At 36.3% G+C, this 11,974-nt stretch overlaps 1 protein-coding gene across 1 annotated transcript; it reads left to right on the top strand.

Annotated features, from left to right (window-relative positions):
- The first annotated feature begins 302 nt into the window (after window positions 1-302).
- LOC102625951 (uncharacterized) lies at window positions 303-11,451 on the top strand. Its single transcript, XM_006466042.3, has 8 exons — window positions 303-519; window positions 1,175-2,433; window positions 4,587-5,928; window positions 6,846-7,125; window positions 7,760-7,867; window positions 7,979-8,257; window positions 9,665-9,808; window positions 10,769-11,451. Exons 2-8 carry the CDS (start codon window positions 1,227-1,229, stop codon window positions 10,955-10,957), a joined length of 3,549 nt encoding a protein of 1,182 aa, XP_006466105.2. The 5' UTR covers window positions 303-519; window positions 1,175-1,226; the 3' UTR covers window positions 10,958-11,451.
- Window positions 11,452-11,974: the final 523 nt, after the last annotated feature.

Genomic DNA, 11,974 nt, shown 5'->3' with positions numbered 1-11,974 from the left:
CATAGACATAGAACATTACATCACAGTTGAGTTTATACTGAGTGGTTATCAAATAGATCCCTAAGGTCTAGTATTTTCTTAAATTAGAACAACGTTTGTCTCTTTATGTTAAACAGATCCGCTTCGCCTTCTAAATGACCATATTACCCTTACAGTGGAGAGTTATCTGCCTGCATTTGAACTTTAGGTTAGGGAACTAAATCTGAGAAACTACTTCGCTTAAATTTAATAAATTATAAAAGTAAGGGATGTAGATGATAAAACTTGATAAATTATTATTATTGTTGAAAAGGCGTTTTACTCCTGTTGTCCCAGGACAGGCCTGACCTGAGAGAGAGTGCAGGCCAAAAGTGAAGATTTCAAACAGAAATACTCCCCAAAAATTGAAAATAAAAATTCTGAAAATTGTTTTGTAATGTGTAATACTCTATGTTAGTGTCCATTATGTGATGGCAATGGGATCCGCATCCAATCTTCCTGCCTTGGATTTTCGTGCCCTCATTTCTCCATCTTCGATCTGTAAGTATTTATTTTAAAAATATGATACAATTTTTTTTGGTTATTTTTGAATCTGTGGTTTTCTTTTTTCATTTTTTTTTAATTTTATTTTGGGAGTGTGAATCTCGGGTTGGATAGTGTTTTGTGTTTTCGAATTTCTAGGGTTTTGTTTGGACAACCGGGGATCTTTGCGCCGGCGGATTTGATTTTTGAGGCTTTGTAGTTGGAAATTTTCCTGGGGTTTTTCGTTTTTCTTTTTGATGTTTGTTCGGTGAGAAAATGTGCGAAATGGGGGAATGGTTTCACATCTTCAAATTTGTATTCCTGTTTTTTTTTTTTAATTTATTGGGGACGTAAACGACACTATAATAAGCTAATCATTACTGAATATTCAAGTACTGTAGTAGAATCTATATGCTGCATGAGGATTATAGTTGGGGCTTCTTTGGTGCTTGAGGCTCACAAATTTATGTAGCTAAGGTTTTGAAATTTTGAAACCATTGTGACACTAGGATATGCTAAGCCCTATGTTACCCATTATAATCTTAGTTTGATAAAATCATATTTTGTTGGAAAGCATATCAACAGGCAGCGGGATTTGAGATTTTTCTTTTCGTCCTTGTTTCCAAAGCTATCGGCATAACATGACCTGACATAGTGCATCTGCTGTTCTCAGGTTCAGTGGTTTCTTCTTTCTAGTATCTGCTTTTTATCCCTAGTTGTTGATAATGGAAGACACGGACACAGTTGATGTGATTTTGGAATTTTTGAAGAGAAATCATTTCACGAGAGCTGAGTCAGCTTTGCGCAGCGAGCTCAGTAACCGCCCTGATTTAAATGGATTTCTTCAGAAACTTAACCTTGAAGAGAAGGATACAACTGAGGTGGTGCAAGAAGAGAATGTGGGCAAATTGGCTAGTAAAAATCAAGGTCCTAGTTCTCGTAATAGTGGTGAAGTTTCAAATGAACTTATTGTGAAAGAAATTGAGTGTGGGATTGGTAGAAATGGTTCTGAAAGCAAATGGAGAAACACTGCTTCTACTGGGGAGCAGAATAAGCCTAATGAGGCTAGTGGGACTAGTAAAGACAGGAACTTTACTTTCTCCAAAGGATCAGAGGATACTGTACTTGATTTGTACTCTTGGAACTGTAATTCTAACAATGGTCCATCAGATCCTTACAGAAACGATAGTATCCATAACTTCTCGGAGCTTCAGACTTTGGAGCAATCAAGATATTGTACAACCGAAATTCCTGGTGTTGGCAAAGTCAAATTGAGACCTCGAGATTCAGATTCCAGTGAAGAGATTCTCTTTTCTGGTGAGAAGAAGACCTCGTGGCTTGAAAGTACTAGTAAATCTAATGCAGAATCCAAGTATGAAAAGATTCAAGCCAGTGAACCTAAGGTTGTTGATAAGCAACTTAAGACTGGTAGCACTTGCTCGAAAGAAACCTTTGCAGATAATCCATGGTCAAGAAATGAGGAGCCTGGTAGCTCATCTTCAGAATTGTGGAAAGATTGTTCTGTCAAGACTGTTTTTCCTTTCTCCATGGGGGATGTGTCAACCAGTTATGACATTGGTACTGGATCTGACAAAAAAGAAGGAAAAAGGAAAACGGACGCGGCTGATGTGAGGGCATCAATTAAACAGCAGGTGGATGAGGTTGGAAGAGCTTTATACTTGGGTAAGTCTCAGGGGAATTCTGAGCAGAAGAATATTAGTGTAGGTTTTCCTCTGGTGGCTGATAATCCAAGGGAAGAGTTCCCCAGATTGCCTCCAGTCAAACTCAAGTCAGAGGACAAGCCACTCAATATTAATTGGGAGGAAAAGTTTGAGCGTGATGTATCAGGTACAAAGCTTTTGAGCTCTGAGAATAGCCTACTTATAGGGAGTTATCTGGATGTTCCTGTTGGACAAGAAATCCACTCTTCAGGTTAGCGCCTTTGTGAATGATTTATGTTTACGTTTAATAAATAGTGTGCGTTGATTTCACTTTATGATTGTAGTAGTTGTTGATTATCTGGAGTTTATCTGACTTTAATAACTGCTGTCAGCTTATTAGATTTGGCAATATTTTATTTTGTGTTTCTTGACTTTTGATAAATAAAAGGAGGATTTAATTAACCTAAATTCTGTTTATGCTTGAAGGGCATCAGTAAATTTGAATTCCTTGAGGTGACTCTTCATTAACGTTAGAGTAGGCCATCTAGGGTTGGTTTTGAAAACTAGGCTTTTGGGAAATGAGAGTTTCAAAAGTAATTGATCTGGGATGGTATCCTTTTCTTCAAAAATAAAATCTTCTTACTTACATGAGCTGCTTACAAAAGCCGCAATTAGGTATATATCTCTATATATTGGGTGAGATAGCATTGTCCATATTGATAAAGACTTGCTTGTTTGATGCTTATCATATAATTATGCAATTTCTAGTCATAGGGGAGACACCCAGGTAAATATCGTGGACGTAGCAGAACTCCAAAGAGATCTCGAGTAAGCTAGTGGGCATATTCTACTCAAGTAGTATGATACTCATTTATTTGAAACATGTTACCTTGTGATGGAAATCTGATGGTTATCTACGTTGGACAATATTTTATGTATAAATTCATTCACATAGTACTTTCTTTTCCCTTCTGAACTGTAGCTGACTTTTTCATGAATATACTCATGAGAAGAGAGTAATTGAACTACATTCTTGTGTTAAGCTAGGAGGACGCAGTGAAAAATGTTGTTGTATGCATTTCCTTTGTAATAGTGTCAATATGGCAACTTAGGATTTTATTTTGTGGGCTGAGTATGCAGTGGCTGATGAAGACAAGACTTGTGTGGTCTTCAAACTGAATATTGTTAACAATCATATCAAGCTTTTATTTAGTTTTTGCAAAAATGGAAACACAAATTTTAGGATTACTGTGATATGGATGCATGATGCCCTCTCTTGTTCTCTCTCTCTCTCTCTCTGCAATAGCGGACTCTTTTATATATATGTATTCTCTAATTTATGCACTGTTCTTTAAAAAAATAAATAAACAAGACCCGAAAACCTAAGTTCTGAATTGCATCCCCAGTTCTATCAATTCGTAATCATCACAAAGCCATGTACTTCACCCTTGCCATTCTTTGTGAAACAACCTGCAGGGTGACCTAAATTATATAATATACTATTAAAAATTTTCCTCCAAAAATGAAAAGGATGTTGGCTTAATTTTGTGTTTTTGGGTTTGTTTCTGTTGTGAGATCTTATAGTCTTATAGATCCCATACTTATTTGGTCATCTGATTAGCTCTCAACTGTATAATATTTTTGTGATATTAGGGGTTTTATTTTGTGGACTCTTTGTTCATTTTTTGTACATGTTTTTCTTCTTAATACAAGTTTCTTTGTTTCTTATCTACTGTCATTATTTTTCCTTTTGGTAACAATTGCTGTCACGAAATTACTGTAATCGCATCTTTTGGATTCGATGATTGTTTCTTCTATCATATGGTGAGTGTATGGCTGAGTGTTATTTCATCTTTAGTTCAAATTAGCATGCTGTTTGTGTTGTACGACTTTACTAAGGGCAGACATACCCACAACAATTTTTGTGCAAGCAAAACCTCTCAATCTTATAAAAGTGCATTGTTTCATCTATCTTATATTGGATATTGTATTTTATTTAAAAAAATGGATATTAAATATTTATGCTAGCATCCATTCGGTAAATGGAAATTCAGGCACTTCCTAAGTGCATACATTATGCTCATATTCGAAGTAGCAAACGATATCTATTAAGCGCATGATTGTAGATGATTATCTTATTAAATTAAAAATGTACGTGCATTTATTCTCACCAGTTTACAACAGCAATGATGCTGCAAACTTCTATCACTTAGTTAATGTTATTGAAGATAATGTGAAGGTAAACGTGCACATAATTAAACTCAAGATGATTTCAATCTATATGATATTGTTTTGACTTTACCTTTCAGATTTTGTTTAGGGCTGCTTGATTGTTGGTTACGTCCTGGATTATGATAATTTCTACCTGTTATTTTTTTGCTTTACGGCCTTTTGGAATGAGTAATTTTTCTTGTGATGACTTAGGTGGAAAAAGGACTGGTGGAGGCAGTTGGCTATCTGTTAGTCAGGGGATTGCAGAGGATACATCTGATCTTGTTTCGGGTTTTGCTACAATCGGTGATGGATTAAGTGAATCTGTTGACTACCCTCATGAATATTGGGATTCTGATGAATATGATGATGATGATGATGTTGGATACATGAGACAACCTATTGAGGATGAGGCATGGTTTCTGGCTCATGAAATTGATTACCCTAGTGATAACGAAAAGGGAACAGGACATGGCAGTGTTCCAGATCCACAGGGTAGAGGTCCAACAAAAGATGAAGACGATGATCAGTCATTTGCTGAGGAAGATTCATATTTCTCTGGTGAACAGTATTTTCAAGGTAAAAATGTGGAACCAGTTACAACTTCGGATGATCCTATAGGGCTGACAGTTAGTGAAATGTATGAGAGGACTGATAATGATTTAATGGATCAATATGACGGACAGTTGATGGATGAAGAAGAGCTGAATTTGATGCGTGCAGAACCAGTCTGGCAGGGATTTGTGACTCAGACAAATGAACTCATCATGTTAGGAGATGGAAAAGTTGTGAGCGAGCGTGGAAGACCGCGATTGGATGATATTTGTATGGATGATGATCAGCATGGCTCTGTTAGGTCAATTGGTGTGGGGATCAACAGTGATGCAGCTGAAATGGGCAGTGAAGTACGTGACAGTTTGCTTGGAGGGAGCAGTGAAGGGGATCTGGAGTATTTTCATGATCATGATGTTGGAATTGGTGGATCCAGATTCTCTCACCATGAATCTGACAAAAAATATGTTGATAGAAAAAGCAAGGATAAAAACAAAATCAGTAAACAGGAGTCCAATAAATATATCGTTGGGAATGATAAAGGTAAATGTACGCAGGTCAAAAACCTTACTGATGGGGGTTTTTCATTTCCTCCCCCACTGAGGGATGGGCAGTTGGTGCAGAAAGGTTCTAGTAAATCATTATGGTCAAACAACTGTGATCCTGTTATTAGTGATGAAACTGATGACCCTTTGAAAGCTTTGATGGGGGCAGATGATATGCTTGCTACTTGGAGGCAGAAAAGCACTGATAGTTCTAGGGATGAAAATAATGCAAATGCTGTAAGATCAGCAAATTCTTCTCCTTCCACCCTTTCGAATTATGAACGAGAGCATGTAAAGAGAGAGGAAGCTGAAAAAATTAGTGGCATGAGGGAAGAGGATCCAGGTGCATCCCTTGAGGATGAAGAAGCAGCTGCAGTACAAGAGCAAGTAAGGCAAATCAAAGCTCAGGAGGAGGAATTTGAGACTTTCAATTTAAAAATTGTGCATAGAAAAAACAGGCATGTCTCTTCATATTTTTAGCTGGTTAATTTTGCTTCTTTGGTCGCTGTTCCAGATCAAACTTTAAAGGCTGTTATGCAAAAGCTACAGTTTCCCTTTACCCTTTTTATTTGTTTATTAAATAGATTTAAATTGACAATATTGCAAATACTATCTTTCTCTCTCTCTCCCTAATTTTGAATATCTCTGATAACAATCTACCTGAATTCTGAAACATGCTAAGACTTGCCTGGTGGGGCCCAAATTGATTGTTTACTCTTTTCACCTTTCTCCCCAGCAACTAAGAATTTTATTTAATGTAATCAATGCTCTGGACTAATCAATATCAACTGAAATGGTGATAGTGGTATATCAAAATGTGGAAACTGACAATACTCATTTGAACTTCTTGGTCAGCTAAGAATTAGTTGTCTTCTGGCAGCTAGATGTCTTATGTTCAGTAAATGATACTTGTGCTTTCTCATTTCTCTTTTTGTTTAAATTTTCGTGAGCCTTCAACTTGGAATACTTAATAGGCAAAAACATAGCATAGGAGAGAATTACATGTATTCAGTTTCGACCTGGAGAGTGGAGGATGAAAAGGGGATCACTAGGATTTTCTTGAATTGGTGATCACTCGTCTTCTCAATAAAAGCAGAGAAACATAATATTTCTTAGCTGGTGCTCCTAAATGCATAGAGTTCTCGTAGAATGGACAGTTCTTAATCTTTGCCTTATTTCATTTCATTTTAGTACGCAGACATAAATGACTCGATTTCTTTCTTGAGTTGCTTATCATGTATATGCTTTTAGTAAGTAATTATATTTAGTGTGTGAGGAAAGTAGTTTCCTGCATATTGAAATATACGATTATTGGTTTCTTCACTCAATTTCAATAGTCTGTCTTTGACTGAACTAACTGGTTTTTGCCTCACAGAACTGGCTTTGAGGAGGACAAGAATTTCCACGTTGTTTTGAATTCTGTCATAGCTGGGCGTTATCATGTTACTGAGTATCTGGGATCAGCTGCGTTTAGCAAAGCTATACAAGCACATGACCTTCACACAGGCATGGATGTTTGTGTGAAAATTATTAAGAACAACAAAGATTTTTTTGATCAAAGCCTCGATGAGATAAAGCTTCTCAAGTATGTCAACAAGCATGATCCCGGAGACAAATACCATCTTCTGCGTTTGTATGATTATTTCTACTATCGAGTAAGCAGTTATACTTAAATTTATGATGTCAATGCTTTTATAACTCCTGTGAAGTAGATAAATTTTTGTATAGCCCCCAATGCCCACCCCCTTTTTCAATGTTATCATCACTACCAATTTGAGTGAGGAGGTTCATAACATACAACTGGCTCCTGGCATGTGGCTAGTGGTGGTTGCTTGTCATAACACAGATTGCAGTAAACTTGTGCCCAAGTTTGATAATTCCCTTTTTTGTTGGTTCTCTAGCAGTTTAGAAAGTTGTATATTTTGTTTAGGTTTTATTTTATCATAAATGTCTCTCCCATGATGATTTCAACAACACTTCACTGTATCTTGAGTTGGATCTGAGATTTCTTTTAATAAACTGACATTTTTCAGTTGATATGGGAAGCCACGGAGCGAAATACATTTTGTTCTCTCTGTTCACAGAATGGGCATTTTTTTTTCTAATAGATTCTTATCTCCATGAGAAGAATCTTCTTTTCTAGTTCATATCCTATCTAGTGAATTTCCTATCAATAAAATATCCAATCTAGTGAATTGTTCACCAGGTCCTTGTTTGCTGAAATCACACAAAATGAGATCTGTAGTGTATGCAGAATTGAGTAATAGCTGACTTGCTTTATTTCTTTAGGAGCATCTGCTAATAGTATGTGAGCTCCTGAAGGCAAACTTGTATGAGTTCCATAAATTTAATAGAGAATCCGGAGGAGAGGTCTATTTCACGATGCCAAGGTTGCAGGTTTGTAGGATGTCATTTTCACTCTGAAAACCTCTTTTCATTTTATTGTTACATTTATTGATTTATTTATTTTTCCCTGTTGTCTAATCTGTTGGAAAAAATTATTTGCAGTCTATTACTATCCAGTGTCTTGAAGCTCTTCAATTCTTGCACGGCCTTGGACTTATTCATTGTGATTTGAAGCCTGAAAATATCTTAGTGAAAAGTTATAGTAGATGTGAGGTGAAGGTCATTGATCTTGGGAGTAGCTGTTTTGAGACAGATCATCTCTGCTCCTATGTTCAATCCAGGTCCTATCGTGCACCAGAAGTTATCCTTGGACTGTCATACGATAAGAAGATAGACATATGGTCACTTGGCTGCATTTTAGCAGAACTCTGTACTGGAAATGTAAGTTTTATCCTTCCAAAAATGTCAAATTTTTGTTTTGTTTTTGTAGCTTTTTAAATTTATTATGTTTTTGTTTTTGTTTTGTTTTGTTTTTTTCTCTTTATTGTGCATGAGGTATGAGTGAGAAGGTGGGAGACGCTATTCTGCTTCAGTGTCTCTTTTCTTTTTCCTCATTCGGTAGATTATTGTAAACTTGTTTGTGGAAAGTTGACAAAGGCGTATCTTAAAGAGCCAATTATTAGCCCTGCAGAAAACTTGAAATGGATAGAAATTCAATTCTTAAGATGCCCATTAGTTGAGCCCTTGTTTTTCTCTGCCAAGTCAGTTTCCCAAGATTGACCCACTCTTAGTTCCATTTTGTGTTTCTATCGCTGATTTTCAACAGCTTGACCGTGAAATGATCATTAAATTGTTAAAGAGTTGAAATCTCGAACCTTCATTGGTTTGCTATAAACTCTGGCAAAAAGAATCTGAAAAAATTAGTAAAATGATGCTGGTTGATTAGTCTGATGAGAAAGGCCCAGTGGCCAAGTTAAGCTACACTGTTTATACACAGATTCCTTTTAGCATCCATTTCGTTTTTTAATTTTGGTAGAGACTTATCCATTATCAACCACAGCCATGACAATGATATGCATGAAGTGTACAGAGATGCAGTTGATAATGATTGACAGCTGTGGGCATGAGAGCCTTACTTAGGCATCCATCGTGTGTAGAACATGCTGCATTATAATCTTCTTCTCAATTTATATGTTCTCAAAACAGGTGAAACTGTCATCCATTTGTTGATAACTGTTGTAGTCTTAAGTAGTTATTTAGCATGCTTTTTTAGTTCATATTGAATTCCGTAATGGTGAAGGTGCTGATGATAAACTGAATGTTCAATGTCTTGGTCAAAATAAATGGTTTCAAGTTTCTTCTCGAGGCCTGTAAATATACTCATCGAGTTTTGTCCTCCCTTTTTTGGTCTTTTTTCTGTTTCTTGGATGTTTCAATTTTAACAATTGATGCGTTAAACTAACTTCTGTGCCTTATTTAAGTCAATTTCGTGCTAAAATTCTATTTCAATTGGCTAATGACAATACATAAATTCATTCTACTATAATATGAGGCTGACAGCCTGTGATGCAGTTCCAGGTGGTTGATTATGATGTTAAGCCAGTCAAGTTGGTTTCTGTTGGTGATATTGCATGACAACCAAATTCATTGGTGGCTAATTGCATTTTGTTGTTATCTATAATTGTTCAGCTAGGTCTAACTACCGTGTATGCATCTCCATTTGCCTGTCTAATTCAGTTGAAGTCCTCAGTACTTTGAGCATCTCTCTGTTAATTTACCTAGGACTGCTCATGAGTTACTTCTTGTTCTTGCAACTAACTGTTATGAATAAAATTTCCTTCATTGCAGGTTCTCTTCCAAAATGATTCTCCAGCAACATTACTTGCACGGGTGATTGGAATCATTGGTCCCATTGAACAAGGCATGCTTGCCAAAGGACGGGATACATACAAATATTTTACTAAAAATCACATGCTTTATGAACGGAATCAGGTAAAAGCCTCTCTGATTTTCATGGTCTTTTGGTCTCTATTAAACTGCAGTTGAATATTTTGCTTGTATGGCCAACATTCCTATCATTCCAAAACAAGTAAAAGTAAGTGAAAAATAAATAAATAAATGAAAAATTGCACATCATGCACATTCATGTCAGCAGTATGAATGTTGTGCAGACTACATACTGATTTTGTAGTAATAACCAGTGCATTTAGCCTATGCTACATGTTATCTTCTGATTGCTACAAGCAGGCTGAATTATCTGTTTGTGAGAGTAGTGAACTGGTCACCAAGGATAATCTTTTCATCTTTTGTAATTTATTTACACGGGTGCCTCATGTGATCTGAATTTTACAATGAATGTTTTGACACCTTATGACCTGGTCTAAGCAATAGCTCCAACATATCATCATATGCGTGGTGATCTTATGACATGAGTCATGATGTTTATGGTGTTTTAGATGCAAGTATCTCATTATATTGCTTACACTCAGCAAATATGTGCCATCTCTACTGAATCTCTGGAAGAATACTGGAAAGTATTCCCTTCAGTCACTGACCTTATTCTAGATTTCTCTAATCATTGCATCTGTCTGCTTCGGCAGTCTATCAGGATATTATGAAAATACTATCAACGTAATTGCTTCAAACTAAATCTACTACTTCCTTTTTAACCTTGAACTACACTTTTTATGATAGCGTTTTGGTACAGACACATTTGTCTCATTGTGATGCTCATTTAACAAAGGTTTCATTTGCTACATAATGATAAAGCTCTGTCATCAAACAATTTAGTTTCCTTTTCATGTTCTCTTATTATGCAAGTGATTTCTGTATTTTGATCAATTATTGGATAGGATTTAGCAGGTAATTCCTAAGCTTTTAAATGCTGGTTGTATGCCTGCTTACTCACAATTGAGGTGGTGCCTTTTTTTTTTTCACTATTCAATTCTTCAGGAAACCAACAGACTTGAATACTTGATACCAAAAAAGACATCTTTACGGCACCGACTGCCGATGGGGGACCAGGGCTTCATTGACTTTGTTGCTCATTTGCTTGAAGTAAATCCTAAGAAGCGCCCTTCTGCATCTGATGCTCTGAAGCACCCATGGCTATCACACCCTTATGAACCCATATCGGCTTGAACAATCTAAAGAATCTTATGGTCAAGACATTTTGCAAGTGGTCTCAGTGTTTTGGGTTTGGGTGTCGGCGAAGGAGCCACATTTGATTACTAACTGAACTGGTGATTTATTTATAAAGTGATCTTGAAAGCGTTTTTGGTCCTTCACATGCCTGCACAATGCGTTGAAACGTGTCTGGTCTGGTGGTCGTGGTATAATTTTCCTTCACCTCGCCAAGTTGTATTTCAATTAACCATAATTGAAGATGTAATTTTGCACGTCCTGTGTATTCTTACGTTTTTCCTTCGGCTTCGCATTGTGTAATCTGGTGGTAGAGGAAATCTGAAAATCTTGTTGTACATGATGTGTGATAATTCTTTTAGGTTATTTAGTAATTAGCTTGTGAAATAGCTGCTTATCCAATTTTGGTTTTGGCTTACCACACAATTTGCAGCACCCGATCAAGTTTGGAGCATGCCCCAGTGAGAAATTGAGAAATGTTTTCCGTGATTGAACTTTTTAGCCTTTTTGATGTGTTTTATTTTTACGTATTCTTGGCTCTCTTGGCAGTTTAACTTTTTTACTTTTGCACCTTAATTGGAACTTTGGATTTTCAGTGATTCCATTTTCTTTATGTATCGGGTTAAGGGGCAGCGGGACAGAAAGCATTGCTTGGACTGTAGCATTGGCAGCTTATGAGAGACTGTTAATTGGAAGCTTAAAAAATTTAATCTATATTTAATTCTAACCATAAATTGACAATAATCTCAGCTTCTCTAGTTCAATTTTGTATTTTCATTTTCATTGCCTGTGGTTCAATGGTAAATCAGTAAATTGTGAGCAGATTTGCCCTGTAATGATTCGTTCGGCTTAGCAGAGTTGACCTCTCAAAGGTAAAGCTGGCTTACTCATTTTTTTTTTTTAAATAACTTTGATATTCTTCGAATAAAAATATTGCAGATGTTAAGTTATTGGATAAATTTTAATCATTTTGTTCACAAAGGTGCCGGGCTTTCTTAATGCGTTGCTCTCTTAATT

The sequence above is a fragment of the Citrus sinensis genome, chromosome 3, assembly GCF_022201045.2.
Source record: "Citrus sinensis cultivar Valencia sweet orange chromosome 3, DVS_A1.0, whole genome shotgun sequence".
Classification (NCBI taxonomy): Eukaryota; Viridiplantae; Streptophyta; class Magnoliopsida; order Sapindales; family Rutaceae; genus Citrus; species Citrus sinensis.
The sequence above is the reverse complement of the archived record's forward strand: the minus strand, read 5'-3'. Positions and strand labels throughout refer to the sequence as shown.

Bases quoted from the DNA above. Each gene is read 5' to 3' on its own strand.
- LOC102625951 (XM_006466042.3), top strand. From the start codon at position 1,227: ATGGAAGACACGGACACAGTTGATGTGATTTTGGAATTTTTGAAGAGA. The intron at 2,434-4,586 runs GTTAGCGCCTTT...GTGATGACTTAG, and splicing joins ACAAGAAATCCACTCTTCAG to GTGGAAAAAGGACTGGTGGA. The intron at 5,929-6,845 runs GCATGTCTCTTC...TTTGCCTCACAG, and splicing joins ATTGTGCATAGAAAAAACAG to AACTGGCTTTGAGGAGGACA.